General features: G+C 34.7%; 4 protein-coding genes and 2 non-coding genes across 7 annotated transcripts; 4 read left to right on the top strand and 2 right to left on the bottom strand.

The window, feature by feature from the left end:
* Positions 1-455: 455 nt before the first annotated feature.
* LOC142624059 (uncharacterized) lies at positions 456-5051 on the top strand. Its single transcript, XM_075797566.1, has 8 exons — positions 456-851; positions 920-1012; positions 1103-1181; positions 1325-1403; positions 2767-2806; positions 2905-3039; positions 3402-3539; positions 4396-5051. Exons 1-8 carry the CDS (start codon positions 613-615, stop codon positions 4679-4681), a joined length of 1089 nt encoding a protein of 362 aa, XP_075653681.1. The 5' UTR covers positions 456-612; the 3' UTR covers positions 4682-5051.
* Positions 5052-5317: 266 nt separating this feature from the next.
* LOC142624069 (uncharacterized) lies at positions 5318-8429 on the bottom strand. Of its 2 annotated transcripts, none has more exons than XM_075797573.1 (5): positions 8086-8429; positions 7731-7871; positions 6443-6562; positions 5812-5907; positions 5318-5663 (listed from the first exon to the last, which is right to left on the bottom strand). In XM_075797573.1, exons 1-5 carry the CDS (start codon positions 8302-8304, stop codon positions 5559-5561), a joined length of 681 nt encoding a protein of 226 aa, XP_075653688.1. In that variant the 5' UTR covers positions 8305-8429; the 3' UTR covers positions 5318-5558. The 2 variants fall into 2 exon arrangements, with proteins under 2 accessions (XP_075653688.1, XP_075653694.1); XM_075797579.1 differs by having other exon boundaries at positions 5318-5634; positions 8086-8385.
* A 1014-nt stretch (positions 8430-9443) lies between these two features.
* TRNAL-CAA (transfer RNA leucine (anticodon CAA)) lies at positions 9444-9527 on the top strand. The gene has a single exon. It is a non-coding gene; the product is annotated as a tRNA-Leu (tRNA).
* A 3336-nt stretch (positions 9528-12863) lies between these two features.
* TRNAL-CAA (transfer RNA leucine (anticodon CAA)) lies at positions 12864-12947 on the top strand. The gene has a single exon. It is a non-coding gene; the product is annotated as a tRNA-Leu (tRNA).
* Positions 12948-13727: 780 nt separating this feature from the next.
* On the bottom strand, positions 13728-19370 carry LOC142620442 (uncharacterized). The gene is made up of 5 exons (XM_075793805.1): positions 19073-19370; positions 17515-17565; positions 16999-17400; positions 15040-15071; positions 13728-14920 (listed from the first exon to the last, which is right to left on the bottom strand). The coding sequence occupies exons 3-5, from the start codon at positions 17321-17323 to the stop codon at positions 13952-13954; spliced, it is 1326 nt and encodes a 441-aa protein (XP_075649920.1). The 5' UTR covers positions 17324-17400; positions 17515-17565; positions 19073-19370; the 3' UTR covers positions 13728-13951.
* A 356-nt stretch (positions 19371-19726) lies between these two features.
* Positions 19727-22831, top strand: LOC142622069 (protein TIC 20-I, chloroplastic). The gene is made up of 3 exons (XM_075795492.1): positions 19727-19834; positions 21759-21928; positions 22070-22831. The coding sequence occupies exons 2-3, from the start codon at positions 21769-21771 to the stop codon at positions 22705-22707; spliced, it is 798 nt and encodes a 265-aa protein (XP_075651607.1). The 5' UTR covers positions 19727-19834; positions 21759-21768; the 3' UTR covers positions 22708-22831.
* Positions 22832-23059: the final 228 nt, after the last annotated feature.

Genomic DNA, 23059 nt, shown 5'->3' with positions numbered 1-23059 from the left:
TGTGTATCTGAGGAAAAAGATGATGAGGATTGAGGAGAGAAGTTAGTTTGTTTTGCACAAAAAAGAGAGAGAGAGAGAGAGAGAGAAATGCGCAAAATGTGAAATTAATAAAATATGATATACACGAGCTACAATAGCCATGCATATATGCACAGTTACTGTAGCAAATATGTAAATATGTACAATTTTAGAAGAATTGATATGGAAGATTTTTTGGGTAAAATGTGTTAAAGTGATTACTTTTTGTATTTTACAAATGTTTACATTTACTGATGTGGATACTCTGAGGTGAATCAATGTACGAACAATAAACAATGAAATTTCTATTAAAAAAAAAAAAAAAAGGAATTCATGACGCTAGGCTAATACAAGCCCATGAACCACAATCGAGTTTTGGATTGGATCTCGGATTGGTTATACTTAGCCAAACCTAACTAAGTACCAACCTAAATTCAAAAGATAACCTTCGCCGATGCTAGTTAAGTACCACCAAATTAAAACAGTGTGACAGTCAAAAGCTTTTGAGTTTGACTCTAGAACTAGAACCGAACAACAAAGGAACCAAACCAATGCTTTGTCAGTTGTCACTTTGATGTAACCGACATTTTTGCAATGGATATTTGCCACATACCGTACCGATTTTCGGTAACTCCGCTTAAATTCAGCCATGTCCGGAGAAATTTCTGTCTTCCAAGGTCGCAAACGACACCGTTTTGTCCACGAATACTGGTTGCTAGCAATTCACTCTCCGAGACCGATTCATCGGAACCGAAATCTCGGAACCGGATGTTCATTCTAGGGATGGGTTTCGTCGGACAGTTCTTCTCTCAAGCTCTCAAGAACCAAGGATGGTACTTGTTCATATTTTCATTTTATATTTATACGATTTTGGATGCGTTTTAACACATTTGAACAATAGGGCTGTCTCTGGGACTTGCACAAGCATTATGAAGAAGAAGCAGCTTGAAGAGAAGGGTTTTGATATTTACCTTTTCGATGCAAATCAACCAGAGTGAGTTTGTATTTCACTATTTTTATATATCTTTTTAAATGTTGCGTTTTGGCTTATATTGGCACCTATTTTGTTTTTGTTTTTCCTTAGACAGAGCACCATTGATGTAATGAAATATCATACTCACCTTCTTGTTTCAATCCCTCCTGTTGCGGGTATTGGTGACCCGGTACGCTTAAAGTAATTGTCGTTTCTTTTTCTTTTTCTTTTTTAAATAAATTTTAAAGACTCTGCTGAATTGATTATTTACTTTTTCATGATCTTTTTTTATATGAGTGATTTTGGCCCATTGTTTTGTTTCCAATTTTGTAGATGCTTCAGCATGAAGAACTTCTAAGGAGTACACTAATGGATGGGAATCTTCAATGGCTTGGTTATTTGTCATCAACTAGTATGTCCATGTCTATATCCAAATTACATTTACATATTGACATGATTATGAAACTCTTGTGTGTTTTGGGTAATGAAATATCATACTCACCTCGTTTGTTGTTGCGTTGTGTCTATTGATCTCAAATTGAACAAGTGATCTATCCTAAAATTTAAAATAGTCTTATAACAGCAGATAGATTTGAAATCTGCAAAATCCCCACATTCCTAATAAGCACTTTTGATGCATTCAAGTCTATTGTTTTTGTAGCAAATCCATTGTCTAGTGATTTAAACTCAATATCTTTTCATCAACTTGGTTTTAGTTGATTGTCTTGCTTATGCTAGGTGCCATATGCAAACAGTTAATTTCACAACTTGCGTATTTAATGGGAATTTGATGCCTGTGTAAATTATTGAATGAGAATCATTAGTTTGGGTGGAAATGGCACTTTCCTTCTAATAAGCATAGAAACCCAAAAATGCCCAGTGTCTGTGCTGAAAAAATTCATTTGATTATAAATAAGATTCTTAAAGATTTTGATAGTTGTTGTTCATTTTGAAAACTTGAAATAAACATAAAATATGCCTAAAGATATTAATCAATTGTTGTATCTCTATCATGTTATGTTCTAATTTTTTCAAGAATTCCTATGATGTTGTGTCCCATGTCTTATCTATGTTCATATTTCTTAGCTTTCCCCTATGAGACATTGCAATCACATCATAGTTATTTTTGATAAGTTAAAAAAAAAAAAAAACTATGATGTAGTTGCAATGTCTCCTCTAAACTTCAAGACTGAGCAAGTCTCCCTCAACTATTGATAATAAGCACTTTGTCACCTGCCATTAGGATTTCTGTGAAATTTAAACGGAGGATTCAAATTTTTCTTAGACATGTCTTTTGAAATTTTTTGATGTTTCTGTTAAATTTAACAGAAATCTTAATGACTGGAGTTAAAGTGCTTATTACTAATAGTTAAGGAGGGGAGGGGGAATTACAATTACACTTATGTGGAGGAAAAATGAAAAGGAGACAAAACATTCGGTAAAAATGAGCAGAAATGAAAATAGCTATACTTCATGTTTCTACCAGACACCATCTTAGCACAATGAAGAAATTTAGTTGACCCACCACAAAACTATATTGGTGGCACTTTTATGATTGAATATATGTGTCTTTCTTCACCATGAATAAGACACACACACACACACGCTGTGTGTGTGAGAGAGAAGTATCAATGCTTAACAGTAATCCACTTCAGAACTCGTGTTTTTTTCAACTCCTACTCTTTCATCCTTGGATCCAACTGTTTTTCAGTTTTATTTTTCTCTAGAGCTCCTGAATGAGATCTTTGATGCTGGAGAAATTGCTTGTTTGGCAGGTGTTTATGGAGATTGCGGTGGTGCGTGGGTAGATGAGGAGTAAGCTAGTGAATCTAAACTTAACCACTTAAGCATGCAAACTCGTGCACATGCACTGACATCAATTGTCCCTAAACATGTGTGTATTCCTATGGCAGTTACCCAACTACCCCTACAAGCGAGTTGGCTAACTTAAGGTTAGTTGCTGAGAAGAGATGGTTAAATCTGGGTGATGATCTCGGGCTCTCAGCACAAGTATTTCGGCTTGGAGGTATCTATGGCCCCGGTAGAAGGTTGTAATGAAAATTAAAGTATGACGAAAATTTGCTGCCTCTTATATTGAATATATATGTAGTTAGTACAATCACATTGTCAGTTTCTCATTGGAATTTTACTACAACATATTCATTTAGCCGTGATGTCTCATGCTATAAAAAAAATTTACCTAATTAAAGTCCACACTGAAATGTTGCCAATATCATTTTGCATGACCATCATAGAAAAGGTTGATACATATCCATATTGACCCATGTATTTCGTATTGGCTTATTAATAATCATTTTTTCCTAGAACCAATACTCTGATAGAGTTCAAAATTGGTTTAAAATTTTCACGCCGAAGGTTGATGTTTTGGTGAACTACTTTTCCATTTCAGTGCTGTTGATACAATTATTAAGCAAGGAGCTCTGTCAGAAAGTCAGAAAATGAGAGTATCCAGGCAATACACATCCAGAATTCATGTTGAGGACATTTCTCAGGCACTCAAGGCCAGTATACATGCACCTTCCCCTGGGTAGGTTACAATCTTCAGCCTTCCTATACTCAATTCTACTTTCTCATACATTATTCTGGTTGTGAGAGATTGCTACAAAAATACAAGTGTATTAAAGAATCTCCTTCGGGACTAGTTTCCTTCTTAACAGGAAAAGAAAATGTTATGTAATAAAAAAACCGAACTCCCACTTTAAAGGCTTACACTATGCAAGGCATATTTGTTAATATGTCACTCTTTTTAACCTTCTGTCAGGGGTAAATTCCCCTGGAGTAGTCAGCATTTGGTTCTGATGGGTGGGGACAGTTGGATATAGATTTTACTGGCTAGAGTGAGTCCAAAGGGCTTTCTTTAGAAAGGTTCCCTGCGTTATCCAGAAAAAAACAAAACAAAAAACAAAAACAAGAAAAAAAAAAAAAAAAAAAACAAACAAACAAACGCGATGTGTATGTGGCACACATGCAACATATATTCTTGTGCACATGTATTTTAGTTAGCCATATATTTTGATAGACATGTTTCTTAGCAGCTCAGGTCCAAAGTTTGTTTTCACTTAACCAATCTACATTTAGAACATGTAACATGTTATCTAGTTTGGAGCTCCATAGACATGCTTTGATGCACCTGCACGAAAATTACGTGGGGGCACGAGAGTTTTTGAGTAATTCTGGTTTTCATAGTTTTGAGTGGCGTGAACTATTCATTAAATAGTGACTGCTTTTACTTTTGTTTCCCTCTTATTTCTGAACTCTTTAATAACAATATCTTCTCATTCTCTTCCAACTTCTAAGTTTAAATCTTTTCAACCTTGTTTGTTAAAAATCTTCTTGCTTTGGAAACAATTTTCTTATTTACTGCCTTTGATCTTCGTTTTTAGGAAAGTTTACAATATTGTCGATGATGACCCAGCCCCTCGGGAAGAAGTTTTTGCTTATGCAAGAGACTTGGTTGAGAAGAAGTGGCCTGGCCAGATCAAGCAATCCACCAACGAATCTGAATCATTTATAAAAATGGGTAGTCCAAGGGGTGCAAAGCGAGTTTCCAACGCTCGTATGAAGAAGGAACTAGGAGTGAGGCTTCTCCATCCAAATTATGGATCAGGTTTGAAGAGCATTATCAACCATATGGAGCACTACGAAACCTATCCATCTTCCCTTCCTTAAATTTAACAGTGGGAATATATCTGATTATCTTCAGCTGGCAAAAAGCGCAAGCAAGAAAACACAGATATGTGCCCTGGCAACACCTTTGTCATTCCAAACTCCTTATTTTTTGTATCCCCCTGTGATACTCAAACTGCCCTGCCAAAATGTCTTTGGAACTTAGAAGGTAACTGTTAAAATCTAAAGAAGGAAAACGTTGGAAAATGGAAAAAAAATAATAATAATACAAAAGCCGGAAGCAAAGAGATAATAAAAAATAAAAAAAAGATGATGGGTGTTGAAAACTGAAAATAATTTTTTTAAAAAATAATAAAAAGTTACTGTTTACAAAATATTTACTGTTCACATGTACTGTTTATGGACAATGGACAGTTCCTCTCTCAGCTGAAAAAAAAAAGAAAGGCCAAACGTGGCCGCAAACGCACTATCCAAACAAACACTCAGTGTGTAAGAACCATAGTAGGGTATGCTACAAGGTCTGTGGTTAGTTGTAGATGAGTTTTACACTAAATTAGGTCATTACATCTAATAAACATAAAAGCAATGACAATATAGATCACCTTTGTTGCAAGCGTGTTGATTTGCTGACTTATGCACTTGTAAACATACAAACCAAAAACCATATACAAAGATATCTAGGATTCGAATTTCACCTCTACTAATACTAATTGATTTTTCGGTTTAATGATACAAAGTAATTATTACAGAATGAGTTATGGGATGAAATTCTATTGTCTTTCCAAAACACAAGATCATCTACATAAATGATTTGTACAATACAGTCGGCTGACGAGTTCAACCATAGAGAGGACTTTGACTTCATGATGATCACAATATTATGCTGTAGCTCATTTAAATTTTTGGGTACAAATAGCTTTTAGGCGACACTTTTATTAGTCCTCTTCATCAATTTGTAGTTCACCATTGCAGCGATTTTGTAGAACCAGAAGGCACTAACCAGAAGCAAGCTCAATGCCATTGCCTAAACAACGTAGTGAACACACATGAATTATTAGAGGAAGTTACAGCCAAACAAAACAAGTTCACTAAAGAGTTTTTTTTTTTTTTTTTGGTTGGTTCACAGACGAGTTAAATTTATATTTACCTCTATATAGAACATAGCAACGTACCTTTATGACAAATGGATTGTTAGCAGCCACAGTCAAGTAAGTGATATAAGACCCACAACCCATCCTCGCGAATGTGAATATCACTGCAAACAGAATCTGCGCAAATACCAAACTTTCCAATGACCATGCTGTATATAAGTCCATTTGAAAAGTGATGTTTGCCGGTATTTGTTTAGCGTATTTAGTTGGATTGCATTTAAATATGAGTTATGTAAAAGGTACTAGGAATTTTAGGGCAAAACTAAGGTATATTTGTTTAGGTGCATAACTATACATCAGATTCTCTAATTGAATTCAAGCATTTGAATGTATTGACTAATAAAATACAACCTGTGTTATCTTTTTTAAGGGCAGTTAAATTTAATACAGTTATGTACTGTGAAATTTTCTTTTGTATATAACTTTATTATTCTTTTTCTTTTGTGTATAACTTTATTGTTCTTTAACTTGTACTTTAAAGATACTCGTTAACAAAACTCTTTACTGAATTTTACACTGCCCTTGATTAGATTACCTTATGTGAAATCCAAAATCAACATTAAGAACATCGCATCCTAATATTGCAAAACCAAGTTTTGCTCTTAGCACAAACTGTAGAAAAGTTGGTAAAGGCTCCCAAGAATGAACTCACATCGGCCACCAAATTAAGGTCCGTATCTTTGTAACCAAGCTCTTTGAGAAGCTCTCTCAAGTGGAGGAAAGGGCTGGAGATTTCAGATACCCATAATGCAGCCACCAACTCTGATCCAGACTACATAGAAAAAAAAAAAAGGTGTGATAATACTTGCTGAAGTATGCAAAAGTCCAAGAAACTTTTTGCAATGAATAGAATTGATAAAGCTATTGTCTTTCTTCTAAGAAAATTAACATCAATAAAATTGAAATTTAAAGAAGAGCATGGCCCTAACCTATAAGGGGGGAATTAAAAGTTTGTTTAATAAAATTTAAAAAACAAAACAAAAAAACAGAGTTTGAGTTTGCAATCCCAATCCAAAGCTTTTACAGTTGTGCAGGGATTAATATCTAGATTAAATTACTTTCCTAAAAAAACAAATCTAGAAGAAATTACTAATTTTCTTCTTCAAAAATACTGAATAATTGTGCCATTTAGTCCCCAAACTTTCAAAACCAAGCCAGTTTTATCTGTAGTCAATTTTATCTTTAACCTCTCTAAAATTTCAAGATCAAATATGTCAAATGAAACGCAAGGAAAAAGGTTATTACAGAAAATATAAATTTTTAAATAGTTCGATTTCAACTATTGATTTCCATGTAATTTAAATGAACACAAGACTCAAAGATAAAATTGTCTTGATTATAATAGTTGATGGATTAAATAACACAACTAATTTAGTTGAATGACCAAATTAAACTTTACCCATCAATTGAAAACCCAAATTAGTAATTTAACCTAAAAACTATACTTTTTTGGATTAACAATTGGATCATGGTTAACTGAGAATTTTGAGAATCAAATCTTTTGTACAAGTCGAATCATAACTCATAACTCTTTAATGAACTTCCAAGTTAGCCTTTACCCTAAATCTTAGTATATTACTACTCTGCAAACAAGGACAGCCACACTAGGGCCTAAGGGGCCCCTAGTCCACAAATTGCAGATTTTTTTTCCTCTTTTTCTATATATATTAGGGTCTAATTCGAATTGAGCTCAAGGAAAATAAAATTTGCCCTCCCCCTCTACAAATCAATACAAACAACATCGCAAATCAACTCAAATAGGTGCTTATTTGGGTTTTCATGACTTCTATTTTATACTTCTGTCCCCCTAACTCAAAATCATGGTTCTATACATACTCTCCCTGACTATACATACTTTCCTTTTATTCGAAGCTCATGCTAACACAACATTAACTCTATATATTATCAGCCCAAGGTCATCAAAATGTAAAGATTAATACCTTGTTATAGGCTAGGCCGGCTCCCATTCCAACAATGCTGACCAGATGGTGGATTGAATTGTCAAGTTTGAATTTTTTGTTAAAGTGGGAACACACCAAATCATAGATCATATAAGAAAGGGTCACTGCTAGAGTTTGCATCTGCTCAACAATCAAGTTCCCACCATCAAAATGAGAGTTACTAAAACACAACAATCACTAAATTTAAACTAGGCTCTCAAACAGAATTCCCACATTAGAATTTGTTTACGAACTGAAAAAGACAGACTAATGTGCGAAAAATTCCAAGAGATTTCAAAAAAAACAACCCCATAAATTAGGAAGAATAAAATGACAAACATGTTAGATAAAATACCTGCTTTGGAGAAGATTTTGAAGCCAAGGGACAAACTGGGCACCTCCAATCTTGAACTGAGAGAGAGGCTAATATTACAGCTAAAGTTGCATGAATTGTTGAAACAACTCGGTTGCTGAATTCAAATGAAAGCTTATGAAAGACCCTCCTTGTTAACAGAAATATTGTTGACCATGAAATGACTCCAACTACAACTGAATTCATAATATTGTCTTCCATTCTGTACTTAGCAGAATTTGGTTTCAAATGAGGGTAGCCAACTAAAAATATTTCAGAAACAAAAGAAAGAAGTCAATAGTTTTCAAACGAATGCACGTACATGCATTAGCATTTGATACTTGGTAATACTATATAAAACATAAAGGGTTTTTTTTTTTTTTTTTTCTTTCCTAAGAATATAAAGGGTTTATTGATTCGTGGCCACAGATAGATTTAGGTGAAAGTAGGTTGAAGTTTTATGATGGTATCAATGGTCTAGACCAACAATTTACTTTCTAAAACGTAAAAGTAAAATCCATCTGACAGCTAAAATTTATTGGTGTAGGGCATAGCGACGATCGGTGAAGGGAAATTACTGTTGGGAAGACATTGACCTTATTAAATGTTTTTCATTTCATTCTGGAAAATTTTAAATCGAGGCACGTATCTAGGTGAATCATTTCCGCTACACGAGATACAATAGATATTCATGGCAAAGCACAAAAGTGTATTTTATTCCAAAAAAAAAAAAATCCTAAGATGTCAAAAATTTACACAACTTTCACCACTACCCACAACTCACAATATAATGAAGAAAAAATAGTAGATCCATTTTTCACCACTCACAACTAATTATGTAGCAAATTATAATAAGACTCGAATAAATTTTTGTAGTACTAGTATTGCTAATTTTATTCTTTCTTTCTTTAATTCTTTGTTTGTTGATGGTCAGTTCTATTTCAGGTTTCACGAGATGGGTGAGCTATCATGGTTCGGACGACAATTAGGCCTAAAAATAAATTTTTTATAAAAAAAATAAACGGACCAAGAAGTTTTTTTTTTCCTAGAATGGGGAGAACAACTGTTGGATGCATGACTATAATCAATCCTTTTTTTTTTTTTTTTGTGGTAGTTAGGTAACAGCGGCCAATTGATATGAAATATCAATAAATTATTGTTAAGGGGTTGGGCGAATTAAAAGCTACTGCTGTTAGTACTGTTCATTGGAGTAAATCTATGAATTTTATGAAGATTGCCACCATTACAAATATACATGTAAGCCCAATGGTTTCACACGATAAATGTTGAACTAAGCGTGTGGCGTAAAGAGAAGAAATAAAAAGTTATAACTATAAAGTTTGCGAAACAATAGCGTCATCGTCAGGATGGCCGAGTGGTCTAAGGCGCCAGACTCAAGTTCTGGTCCTCTAACGAGGGCGTGGGTTCAAATCCCACTTCTGACAGAACTTTATGTTTTTATTTGTTTTTGTTTTTGCTTGTATAGGCTTGAGAAACTTTTGGTACTTTTGGTCTAAAATTGTGTATTAACTTGAACTTGCTGGCAGTTGAGTTAGAAGTTAGAACTTGATGCAAATGTCGTGCTTGGTTGGGTTTCTGGGAATTTCAATTCTAACTTAGATGATGCTTCTCTTATCATGGACTACATAACCTTAACTAACCAAATTGCTCAAGTAAAGATGAAGTATTGCTTCCGTGAAGCTAATAAGTGTGCGGACTTCTTGGCTAGAAAGGGATCGAGCTCTAGTCATAATTTATTGTCTTTTGATAGTTCGAATGTGAACATATTTATGTTGTTATTTTATGACAATGTTGGGTTGTATTATGATAGGCAGCAACTTCTGTACACGAGCTATTTAGTTTTTGTTAATGCATTTTTCTTTCTTACACCCTAAAAAAATAAAAAAACTAAAAGATAAGAAGGAATTTCTATGGACAATACTGTCCTTGCCAACAAAATGGTCATCTACCAATGTTACAACTATAGACACACGTCCTTGTAGTACCATAGATGCTAAAATGCAAAAGAATAATAATAATGGTTATCCATTCTTTTTTTATTTTATATTTTTAGAAAGTTTTAACCTTCTGATAATAGTTTTTTATCATCAGACCAAGAAACTAATCAGTTTTTAGTATAGGCTAGAATTGAACCCCAAATCTCTTATTCAACCATTAGAAACTTTACCAATTGAGCTAACTGGAATCTACTTTTTTGACTATTTAGAATACTTGTCTAGTACTTGTTGATTACAAGAGTCCATTCATCACACACAGTGTTCCCTTTACTATTTATATAGGGTCCGTAACACTTATTTCCATACGACACTTGTTTGGGATCAATGTGAAAAATAACAAGTTATTTATGTGAATCTTACATGATAATTGAAGGTAAAAAAATTCATAATAAAATAAAATATTTATTATGTTCCACTTATCTATTAGGGATTTTTTTTTTTTCACATGAATGATTAAAAAAAAACTTTTTAGTCAAATATGGAAGTAAAAAACCTTTCCAAATCCCAAATAGTCATACACTTTTAATATTTTACATAGTGGACCGTATTAAATACTAAGAATTTCTTCACAAATCTATCTTATATTCTTATTCATATTTGAAAAAAAAAAAAAGGGGGGCAAAAAGCTGGATTCTCCATTATGGGGAGAATCAATGTTCAAATTCTCCCTTCTTTCTTGTTGTGACTATCGGATTTAAAAAAAATAAAAAATTTTAAATCCAAATCCATCCCAAACATGATTGTTTTATCTAACCATGAACCAGGCCAAATGAGTCAACTTAGTAGAAATTTTTTTTTGGGTATCAACTTAGTAGAAATTGAACACTTAACTACTTAACTACATTTAAATATTAATAAACATTGTTACACTAAATTAAGTAGTATTTTTTCAAGAATATTGTACCCCAATGACATTGTATGATCTCTTAAATGAGGATAACCAAGTTATGAATTCCCACTCCCCCACTTGTAACAATTATAAAAATAATAATAATTAGAACTTTAAGAGAAAAATATTTCACACAAAAAATGTGATTGCCGGAATCATCTTAGAACATTTGTTCATTTTTCAGGGTTTCTAAGGGGAATTGAAACATGTAAGAATTCTTGAATAGAAATTGAAAATAGATGTCCTTTGAAAATGGTAAGATCCTTGGCAGAAGAAGAATGGGTTGATTGTGGGAAGCCGTGCTACTAGGATGTGGCTACTCTTCTAAGATCATCAGGGCCTGTTTGGTATGCAAACTCAAACAAAAGTTTTCAATGTAAAACTGTGGAGCCTAAAAGGAAAATTATGTTTGGTAGGAGTAGTTTTTTTTTTTTTTTTTTTAATTTTATCAAGAGTGTTTTTATCAAGAATTTTTGAGTTACAGATCTCAATTTAGAGGGTTTAAAACATGTATTTTGAAATCTTTCTTTTTTTTCCGACGGGCCCACCATTTTGTCCTTCTCTCTTTTTTTTTCTTTCTTTTTCTCTCTCCTTAAATAAAATAGCATTATTTTCATTACTTTTAAAAAAAACACACACATATATATACCATACACACAATTATGTTTTTTTATATTTTGAAATATGTTATTTGAAACATGGTGCCAAACATATTTTTTGCATTATGGGTCTATTTGGATACTGCTTATTTTGCTGAAACTGAAAATTTATTACTAAAAGTACTATAAATAAGCGTAAAAATTAATTAAAATAGTACAGTGGAGCTCATAAAAAGTGTCAAAAAGCACAGCAGTGCCTATAAATAGTATAAAAAATAAGCTGAATAGTGAAATAATTTATAATTTTAATCCACATCCAAACGTACACTATGAGTACTTTAAACACGTATTTTCACAACACTTTTTAAACTACAATTTTCATATCATTTTGAACAACAATACTTAAACACCAGTGTACCACTACCAAACAGGCCCCAAGACATCCTCAAGGTCACCCTAAAAATTAGCATGCTATAGTCTTATATGTACCAGGGTGGTCGATATCGTACCGGTATCGGCCGTACCGGTCAGTGCACCAGTACCGGTACACTTCTATATTGTACCGAAAAAAATACCGGCCGTACCGGCTATATCGGCCAATTTCGGGCAATACCGGCCGGTACAGAAAAAAGCTTTTTTTTTTTTTTTTTTAGTTTTGTAATTTTTGAATTTTTATAAGGGCATAATGGTAACTTATTTACATTAACTTATTAGTATTATTTGTTTTCTTAGTATGCAATGAATAACTAAGCTTTCTATTTTTTATATTGTGTTTTTTTTTCTTTTGATTGATACTAAAGTCTAAAACTATGAATAATTTGTTCTGAATTGAGGTAATGTTTTATGATAAATTTTTATATTTACTATAATATAAGTGAAATATTATATGTTTATAAACATGGTTTTAGAGATTTTGGTGTGTGTGTGTGTGTGTGTGTGTATATATATATATATAAAATAGCGGTAAACCCGAAACGGTATTATTATTGAGTATCCGAAATATATCGTAGGTTCTTGAAACCTGGTAGGTACGGTATTGACTTCCTTGATATGTACCCCTTTTTTGTGTAAATGAAAATAATGATGAGGTAATCTGGTAATATAATGATATTAGGTGTAAAATTCAAACTTTTTAGTGGGTTTAGCAATTTGAACCCAAATCCCCTGCTAACCCATTAAAGATCTGAAGTCTTTCTATTATAGTCGGGTCCACCCTTAGTCATTTTAAAATGTCCTCATTGTTGTGGTATATTTTTGAACCACTTGTCACAAACAGTCAGGATGGCCGAGTGGTCTAAGGCGCCAGACTCAAGTTCTGGTCTTCGAGAGAGGGCGTGGGTTCAAATCCCACTTCTGACATTTCGTCTTTTGCTTTCCATCTTTTTTGATTAGTCTGATTTTGGACCAGCCCAGGATTGAACTAAATTCAGGGTATGATCATCTGTTCATAACTTCATATCAATATGGGCCTGAGATGACTTTAAAAAAAAATCTGTATGGGCCTGTGAAACGTGATACTATTTTTTTTTTTTTTTTAAATAGGCTGAACCGCTGGATAGAGCTTTAGTCTTGTACCATATATTTCTCTAGTCTCTACCCTAAGTTTGGGGGACGTGTGGACCATGCATGATAGAGCTCTAGTCTCACAGATTGTCATACCTTTCAAATTGTGTTAATCGTGGGAAGCAAGCAAAGGCAATAGTAAAAGGTAGAGAGGGACTGCTTGTCAATGCAAGGATAAAAGCTTAAATTCCCTTTCTTGGATGCTGCTATTAGTTGGACTGTCCACACAGGTAACTCTGTTCAGAAAAGCCTCACTTTTATTAAGACAAAAGAATAGGAGTTTTGCTTGAAGTGCTACTTGAAAAGTTGGAAAGCAAGAAGCGGAAAAGTGAGTGATATAAAGAACCTTTGCATGATAAGGCGGTGCCTTTTAACCTTTCGAGCCTTAAATTGGGTTGAATACTTATTAGCCAAGTTTTATATTCACTTCTCTCTCTACCTATGACTAGTAATTCTTTACTTTTGGGGTCGATGGGTGGAATGCAAAGAAGCAAAAAAAAGATAAAAGTACTTTTTTTATAGGGTATAAAAAAAAATAGAGAAAAAAAGAGAGAAAAGGAGTACTTTACCTGAGGGTAAACTAAAACTATAGTACTAATTCTTTATCCTACTTAAAATCATTAACCCATTACCCTAACCGGACAGGGGACAAGGGGGATTGAATTCACTGTTCCATATATCCCCATGCGGGCTCGGTCTGAAATTCCTTGTACAATCCTCAAATGAAATAATATTTAAACTAAGATTTATTGGCAAAGCTAGGCTACATTTGAAAAAACCAAAATCCCTACATTGGGAGCTCAATCTTTGCGATATCTTGCCCAAAACCCCTTCTTCCTGGTAGAATCATTCTCTGACAAGGATCTACTCCACTTGGACCCAAGAGAGAAGTGCCTCCTTAAGAAAGGCTTGGCAAACGAGTTCCTTGCGCTAGAACTGGGTTCCATCTTGGGGTTTTTCCCTTTATGTTCAGCATCCTTTTGGTGATAAAAAACATCACAATCACTATCAAAGTAACTATCCACAACCCGGTTTTTTGATATCTTATAGTTCTTTGCCTTTAACTCTGCCTCTATTTTTAAAGCCTTTTTGGACATCTTCGAGACTTCCTTCTCTCCAATGGTACAAATTGGACAAGGCGGGTCATATCGGTCAGCCTCCTCCGCTATCATAGTGTCCAAGCACTCAGAATGGTAAGTATGCCCACAAACAAGCACAGATGCCACTGGGATATCATTGGTGATGATTAATTTATGGCTGCTCCATGAAGATCTCTCTGTTAGGAGCTTTGAGCAGGCCCCACACGTGTGCAACTCTACAGAGGGAGAATATGAGAACCTGCTACTAGATCCACTTATCTTGCCAGGGCCAGAGCCAAAGTGCTCACTGTCAAAAGACCACCTTTCTCTTTGAGAAGAAGCCACAAGCTCAGAAAAGGTGCGCATTGACCAGCCGTCAGATGATCCACACTGGGATCCAGTTGCTAAGTCGTTGCTGCAGGTGGAGAGTACAAAAGATGGTCTTCCTTCAGATATTGAGTTGTTATTTGGTGATTTCAGTCGCAAGATTCGACTGTCAGAGACCTGTCTCAACAGCTGGTGCCCCGGTGAACGACGAGCCCGTCTGGATGGGGTCGAGGTAGGAAAAAGAGGACATGTATGGGAAGGCAGAGTGTCAACAGATGGTGTTGAGAGAGCCGAAGGTATGGCAAATGGAATATTTGGTGCAGCTGAATCTACAATTTCTAGTGATTCTGCATGGTTCTTCACCTAAAAGATAATGAAGAGGCATAATAATTGATTAAAGGATGAGGGAAGAAAAAGATTGAGCAATAGAAAGCAAACTACAAAGCTTCTACTAAACTTAGTAACGTTTGTTTCAAACTTACCTCTGTAGAAAAAGTGCTTGCCATGGATAGATCTGCACCAAGCACAAAGAACAACATCAATGTAAGGCAAAAGTGACGTGGATTACAAAAGAATCAAAGTAATTTGCTATATAAGAAGATATCAATAAAATTTCTAGGTATTGGTTTCACAAGATGCGGCCAATTGTCTATATCGGAAGATATCATTAAGAAATAGGAACCCACATTACAAAAAGAACTCTTGCACTATTCTAGGATGGAGAGTCAATGTTAATACATGATTTATGTTTTGCCTTTCATTTCATTTTTGTTTGTTTCAATACATATATCAATCAATTCTATCCAAAAAATTAGGTACCTTATTGAACAAAAAAGTTGATATTGTTCCTTTATAGATAAAGGTTTTTGACTTGTAGGAAACATCATGATTATCCAATAAGAAAGGTTTCAACTTTTTCAAATGACTGATTGAAAACCAATTGATTTTCACAAACCACATAACTTTTGCAGTCTAATATGAAATGGAAGTGGGGAAGCAAACTAAAGGCTATGCACCAGTATATGCAGAGTTACAGCACCATATTAGATTTTGAATGATACAAAATTGAAGAATAACAACTGATATGAAAATTTTGAACTTCAAACATTTTTAAAAATTGATCAGTAGTAAATTAAAGTATGGTAGGTGAAATGCACATTTTTTCCTTTTTTTAATATTTAATTGTCTAATATTAAAAGAATAGTAATGATAGAATCACAAAATAACTATTACCAGGAAAAGCAAAAGCATGAACAGAAAAATGATCTTTACCATTCACTGAGAGAGTTAATATCAAAAATAATTCTGTGAAAGCAATTTTTTATCTCAACATTTATGAGAATAATTGCTGAAACTCCCAAAGTTTAGACAGTTTTTACTTTACCCATGAAGTTCTTTTTTTAATTCTGCCCACATAACGCTTCCCATAGTCTTAACATTGCAGCACTTTGCCCCAATATGTCACTAAGAAAATAAATAGAAAACAGTATACCTTGACTGCTTAAATACCTATTTTGATTAGTTTGAACATAGAATCTAGAGCAAGCATTTTGGAATTTGAGATTCCTACATGGAGAATTGAATTTGCATGTACAATGGAATTGTTTCAAATTTTATCTATAGCACATAAATAACCAAAGCATGTATTTGAAGAGTATGCAATCATCCCCTTGTTACTTTTCTTACAGCAGAATAACAGACATGGGCAACAGGTATGATAACAAAGAATCGTATCATATGTTGGTTTCCAGCTCAGAAAATCCAAAAGGTGTTACATATGTCCAATGATCCCCCCACCCCCCAAAAAAAAAAAAAAAAAAAAAAAAAAAGAAGCAAAAAGTTGGAGGCAGGGAAGAGCTAGACAGATAGCTTACTGATACAGACAAGAAAGGAAAGTATAACATGGAAAAATTATGCTTTGTGTGCAGAAACAAATGTCAAATTTTAACATAGACAGATAGACTATATTCTAGTGTCTGTTATTTTCTATAATAAATACATTTAACTTTAGACAAGTTCTTCTGTCTAAATAGAAGCACCTAAGATAATTATTAGTTGAAGAAAGTATCAACTTAAAATAAATTTTAAAACAAATGGTTCTCCCATCAGATGGGTAGGTTACAGCACAACCAAATTTTCCTACCAAGACCCAACCAACATAGCATTGTTGTGTCTTTTTCATCATCAACTTGAGCAAACAAAATAATATTTTCAGTTGAAAAGCATTACTTGCTTGTCAAAGGCCATGAGAAATTCAATGCATTAAGAGCTGGTTTTCCAAAATAAAATGGCTTAAATAACCCAAACAAATAATAAAGTAGGAGAAAAGGTTGAGAGTAATTTTCTATGAAGAAAGAATAATTACTTCTAGAAATCCTCACTATGATGCATTCAAACATGTTTTGCAGGCTAACTATATATAATATATTGCAATGATTTACCTGAATGTGGAGTCATCAGATTCACATCCACTCCTTCATGAGCTGGGGACTTTAAAGAAGCAGGTGTTCCAGAATTCTCCAATGGGCTTCCCCCATCAGACAAATTACCCCTGTCAGAACCTAAGGACCCTTTTAATTCCATGCTAACATTCTGGCTGATTCCATTGGACACTTGATATGATGGATTCTCACCAGCCACACGCCCTCTACTATCCCACCGGCGGCTCCATGATGGTGAATGTATGGCATTTCTATGCAAAGATTCACCTCCAGCTCTGAGGGGAATGGTTTTATCCCTTGCAGCAACACAACAAGCTGATCCCATGATCACTCAACAGTTTATTGCAAAAGCTTCGAACAGCGAAAGGAAGCACTAAGTACCAAATGGAATACAACTTTATCCTGTTTTGCAGAAAAATTTCAATATCAAACGAGACTTAAATTCAACATTCCATAATCAAAAAGCAATCTAATATATTAGATAAAAGGTACAGTACGAGAAAATTTAAAACCTGCCTTTAAACCATTCTCTCACTAGAGGCTGAAACACTGCTTCAACAGTTCAGCCTGAAAAACACACAAAACCAAAAATAACTTGAATTGCTAAAACGGTATAGGATATATAAATAATCAAAACTGACTCGAACCCAAAGCTCTAAGCACAGTATTAAAGTGTTAGTTCATACATAGAAAAGGAAAGGACAAATATAACTCATAGAATGAGCAATTCCCAATAACCGACAAGCAAAAACAATTCAAAAAACGAATTGAGCAAATAACCAATCTAAAACCATTATTTCGTACATACAATTTAATTGCATCTATGATATGTAAAGCAAATTGAGAACAACAGATTTACTGGGGGTGGGGGAGCCAATCATTCCATTCACATATACTGATTGTTCACTTCTTCATATATTTATTTATTTATTTATCTTTTAAGTAATCATTCAATCCTTTACGGTTTCAAAATAGCACATAATTTGAAGGCATGTCAATGAAAGTCCATGTAAAAACTCCAAAGACACAAAGAACATAATCTTAGCAAGAAACATATAACTAAACAAAAGAAAATAAAGCGCTCCAATTTCTCAGAACTTTCTAATCTTCATGCGCAACAAAAATCTCACAGGAGTCAGTTCCACACTACATTTCAGTCATAATTAAACAGAAATTCTTGTCTAGAAAATCTCATAATTGAACCTAGAACATGATAACAAATTTTTAACTAATAATTATTTCAGCACAATCATTTTTTGTTCCAACACACGTGACATGATCTTCTCCTGCAGAAATTTCTGCACCGCCATCACACCACATGTAATGTAAACGCTCGCACACGCACACGCACACGCACACGCACACGCACACGCACACGCACACGCACACGCACACAGAGCAGATTCGCTTATAGAACATGTCAAAATACAAATAACCACTCTCTAGCAGGTCAGAAACTACATTCGAACCACAAATTTTGCCACAAGTTGCCCCATGACGAGTTGTGAGCGGCGGAGGTATAGACCCTACCACTTTTTCTCCACCACTCACAACTTGCATAGTAGCATATAAACACCACAACACTCAAAACAAACACATTGTTTTGTTTTTTTTTTTTTTCCATAATAATCATTTGCTAATTGCTATCTTTGTTTGAAGTAAAATTTACTCCAACACCAAAAAAGGAAAGCAAGGATGGTTTCCTTAATTATAAACTATTATTAAACTCCATAAAAACACTCTCTACTTTCCAATTCTAAAATTATAACCCAAAAACTAACCCTAGATGAAATCACAAAGTACTCTTAAATTGATGACAGCAAGAACTGTATATGGAAACCAAATAAATCAAACAAGTCAATCCATTCAAATACCTTCAAATACAAAAATCATTTAAAAAAATATTAAATTAACAAAAACATAAATACAAACAGATAAATATCTCTCTTAATATATGCTTTTAATTAATTAAAATTAATACCATAAATAAATCATTTAAAAAAATCCCTAATAAATTGCAACGAAAATTCTCAGGAGTAAAAAAAAAATTTTAAATAGAAATAGAAATAAATACCGTGGTGGTTTCTTCGAAGTGGTGGAGAATCGGTTTTTCGATAGCGATATTTGTGAGCACCAAAATTAGCACAAATTATAGGAGAGAAATGAAACGCACCGTTTCAGCTTAGGGCTTTAGAGAAAAAAGAAAAAAAAGGTGATTAATATATAGACGGTGTGAATACGACGGCGTCGAGGGGTTTCGTGGCAGAAAGGGTGGTGGCGCCGATCGTTATGACGGAGTTGAGGGGGAAGGGGTGAGAGAGAGAAAGAGAAAGAGAGATGTGTGTGAAAATGTGAAATTTGTGAAGTGAATCAAATGAGTGAGAGAGAGAGAGAGAGAGGCTTGGGGAATTGTGCCACGTATTACGTTTTGCTTTTTTTAATTTTCATTTTCACTTTTTTAGTTTTCTTTGTCTTTTTATTTTTTTTTATCCGAAAAAAAAAAAATGGTGCAATTGTTCGTTGCTTTCTTCTCCACCACGTGGAGTGCGCACTACGCGTTCGACTCCTTTTTTTTTTTTTTTTTCTGTACTTGTTTTGTACTAAAAGCCGACGCTGGTAATCGATTTGGGCCTGGATAGCTCAATTTGGGCCCATTGGGCTTTAGTAAGATACGAGCCTGAGCCCATTGGAAATGGATAACATAATTTCAGATTTAAGTAGTGAGAGTATAGAAGGACAGAGAGATAGGGCTCTTACTGGAACCAAGACGATGAAACCAACAATGACTTCAGAGTAGAACTGCAAGGAGCTTGAGTTCGTGGAGCTCATATTCTAGGTAATTGTTACGTTTATTATTAAAAACGAAACTGGGTTTTGTTTGTTTTTGTTTTAATTTCTGTACAGTTATGGTTTTTTGTGGTTCTAGTTTAGTTTGGTGATATTAATGTTGTCTTCCTCGGTAACAAATTGGGGCATTTGCCTATATTTAGTGTTTGGAAATGTTACCCTGTATCTTGGATCTTTTTCTTGACATTTCATTATAACCTTCTATATAGCAAGTGGGACTTTTTAACAAAAAAGAATTGAGCTGGGTATAAGTTGTGATTTAAGAGGTTGGAACCTACCTAATACATAAGTTGGATAAGAACAGCATGAAATGAAATTTTTGAATACATTTTTTGTTATGCAATCTAAGCATAGGTTGAAATGGTGGAGAATGTGGCAAAGGAAGAAAGAGTTATCGCTATGGAACCTTATCTTTTGGGGTTATTTGATGCTACTGTTAGCTTTCCTGATGACAAATTGCTCTGTTGCCAGAATGTATATCACATAATCACTTCACTAATGAGGGAGGGAAAGATGAAAAGAGTTTTTTTTTTTTTTTTAAGTTAAATTATTGGTAAAAACAGAGAGAACTTGGGATGCATATTATTATTTTGGGGAAATTTTCTTCGGACATATGGAATATGGTTCTTGGCTGTTTGATGCGGGTTGTTTGGATAGAAAGAAATCGGTGCTCTTTTGAGGCTAAAGAGAAATCGCTTGTTCAATTACAAGCTCTATGCCAGAGTACTCTTTTTGATTGGGCTAGGTGCTGGGGTTCTTCAAATTGTTCTTCTACTTTGGAGTTTCTTACTTCCCTTAGAATTGCCCCTTAACTTGCTTTTCATATCTTTGTTGTTTTTTGTTGCTGTTTCTTGTGTTCATCATCATGAACACCTTGTATTTGCTGTTTTCGCTTTCTCTTCATGATGAATATGATTCCTATTACTTATCAATAAAAATAAAATTTAAAAAATAAATAAATAAAAAAATTGAGCTAGATAGCCTAGATATGCTGACAATCAAGCTTAAGAAGTTACTATGCCATGAAAGTGAAAACAGAAGGGAAAAAAGAAAGGGCAGTGTGGTTTGCTTGATGTGTCATTATACTGGTCTGGCCAATTCCCTTCATCATATATAGCATGAATGTGCCATTCTTGCCCTTTTTTTTTTTTTTTATTCGGTTAGGTAATACAGAATTTTATTAACAAAAGAAAAAGTTGTTGCAGATTGGTATTCTTGATCAGCAATTTAGTATCACTTAAATCAGTATTGCTGGGTGTCATTGATGGTAAATAGATCATTGGAAGCGCATGGTTTTTGATGTGTTAGCCATTGGCCCAGAAGTTAGTAGTTGTGAACCAATTTCAGTATTAAAAAAGCTTAGAAACTGATGATGTACGTAGTTGGTGCAAAATTTGTTTTTATCAAAATGTTGACTTCATCTGTTTATGATGTGGATTGTAAGCACTTTGCTATAGTTGAACCATGTTTCTTGGATCTTTCTCAAAGCAGTTAGACTTTTGAGGCTATTGTTTCCTTGAGGCGTGCAGAGCTTGCTAGTAGTCTTACTCTGGGAAGAAAATGGCCAGAAAGCAATCAGGGAAGCCGTGGGTGTGGGTGTGGGTGTGGGTGTGGGTGTGCTTGTTGACCTTGCTGTATAATTTGATCAGATAGATTGCCTTTCTCATTGGTCTTCTTAATGTTTATGTGATGTTCTTCTTATAGGGGAATACTTCCTTCTTTAAACACTTTGTGGTCTATTATTAGAAATTCGGTATAGTTGGCACTGAAGGGCATATTTTATTAATGGCTGCATGCTTACTAGAGTCAGGATTACTTCTTGCAAATGGTTTCTTCTATTCTATTCCACCTATAATCTATTTAGACTATTTTTCAAACTCTCATCTCATCTTATGATATTGGTTATTGAACAGGTACTTCACCATGATACTAAACGGGTGCACAATGCCCTCTGGGCGTGATTTTATGAGTTCCAGGTTGTCTAAGACCACCACAGCTAGTGGCTCATTTTTCACATGCAGTCCTTGTTTGCCTGCCAAAGCCACCTTCTCAAGCATAAGTTCACGGGGATCTCATCAAGAGGGTAATTCCTGGTTGACTATAGGCACATGAACACCATTGTTTTATATTCTTTGTAGCCTATATCATTACTCATCCAGATGATGATCTAATGCTCTAGAGCTTCTCAATTTTGTGCTTCTAAATTTTTTATTCTTAATTGAAGGTAAGCCACTCTTGCACCTCTCAGCTGCATCAACCCAACTTTTAAGCGGGGATCAGGGTAGCCTTCTACGCACAATCCCCTTGTTACCAAGGCGACACAAATCTCGTATGACTCCTCAGGCATCCAAGGATGTTCCATACAGTTTCCGTTTCCCTCCAATGACCAAGAAGCCAAGATGGTGGTGGAGGACACTGGCATGCCTCCCCTACTTAATGCCTCTTCATGAGACATGGATGTATGCTGAGACAGCATATCACCTGCACCCCTTCTTGGAAGACTTTGAATTCTTAACGTACCCATTTCTTGGAGCCATTGGGCGGTTGCCAAGCTGGTTCTTGATGGCATACTTTTTTGTAGCATATCTTGGAATTGTGAGAAGAAAGGAATGGCCTCACTTCTTCAGATTTCATGTGGTGATGGGTATGTTGTTGGAGATTGCATTGCAGGTGATAGGGACTGTGAGCCGCTGGATGCCACTTGCTTTCTACTGGGGTAAAGTGGGGATGCACTTTTGGACAGCCGTGGCATTTGCTTATCTTTTCACAGTTTTGGAGAGCATACGTTGTGCTCTTGCTGGTATGTATGCTGACATCCCTTTTGTCTGCGATGCTGCATATATTCAAATTCCATATGATTAAGGAGAGAAGAGAGGGGATCTGTCTACCTTTCCATTTTGTTGGCGTTTGTTGTATGACAGAATACAGACTTTGTGAGCAGAACTACTTTTGGTTGTTAAAAGTTGCCTAGCTTAAATTTCCTTTATTGGATGAGTTATGTTTGTACTGAATTAGGATCCTCTTTCTAATTGTTAATTGTATAGCTTTGGTATGGTAATTTCATGTTGTGCTGCATAGCAGTAGGACACTCAACCGGTGAATACTTAAGCCCTCAGAGCAGGAATTGCAAGAGTTACAATAGCTGGATAGTGGACGCTGGAAAATGATGTCCCTTAAGTTGTCTCTCTCTCTCAAAGTGCTGTCTCACTTACAG

Source organism: Castanea sativa, chromosome 1 (genome assembly GCF_040712315.1).
Source record: "Castanea sativa cultivar Marrone di Chiusa Pesio chromosome 1, ASM4071231v1".
In the NCBI taxonomy this organism is placed as follows: Eukaryota; Viridiplantae; Streptophyta; class Magnoliopsida; order Fagales; family Fagaceae; genus Castanea; species Castanea sativa.
Note: the sequence above shows the minus strand (reverse complement) of the source record. Positions and strands in the feature narration are given on the sequence as shown.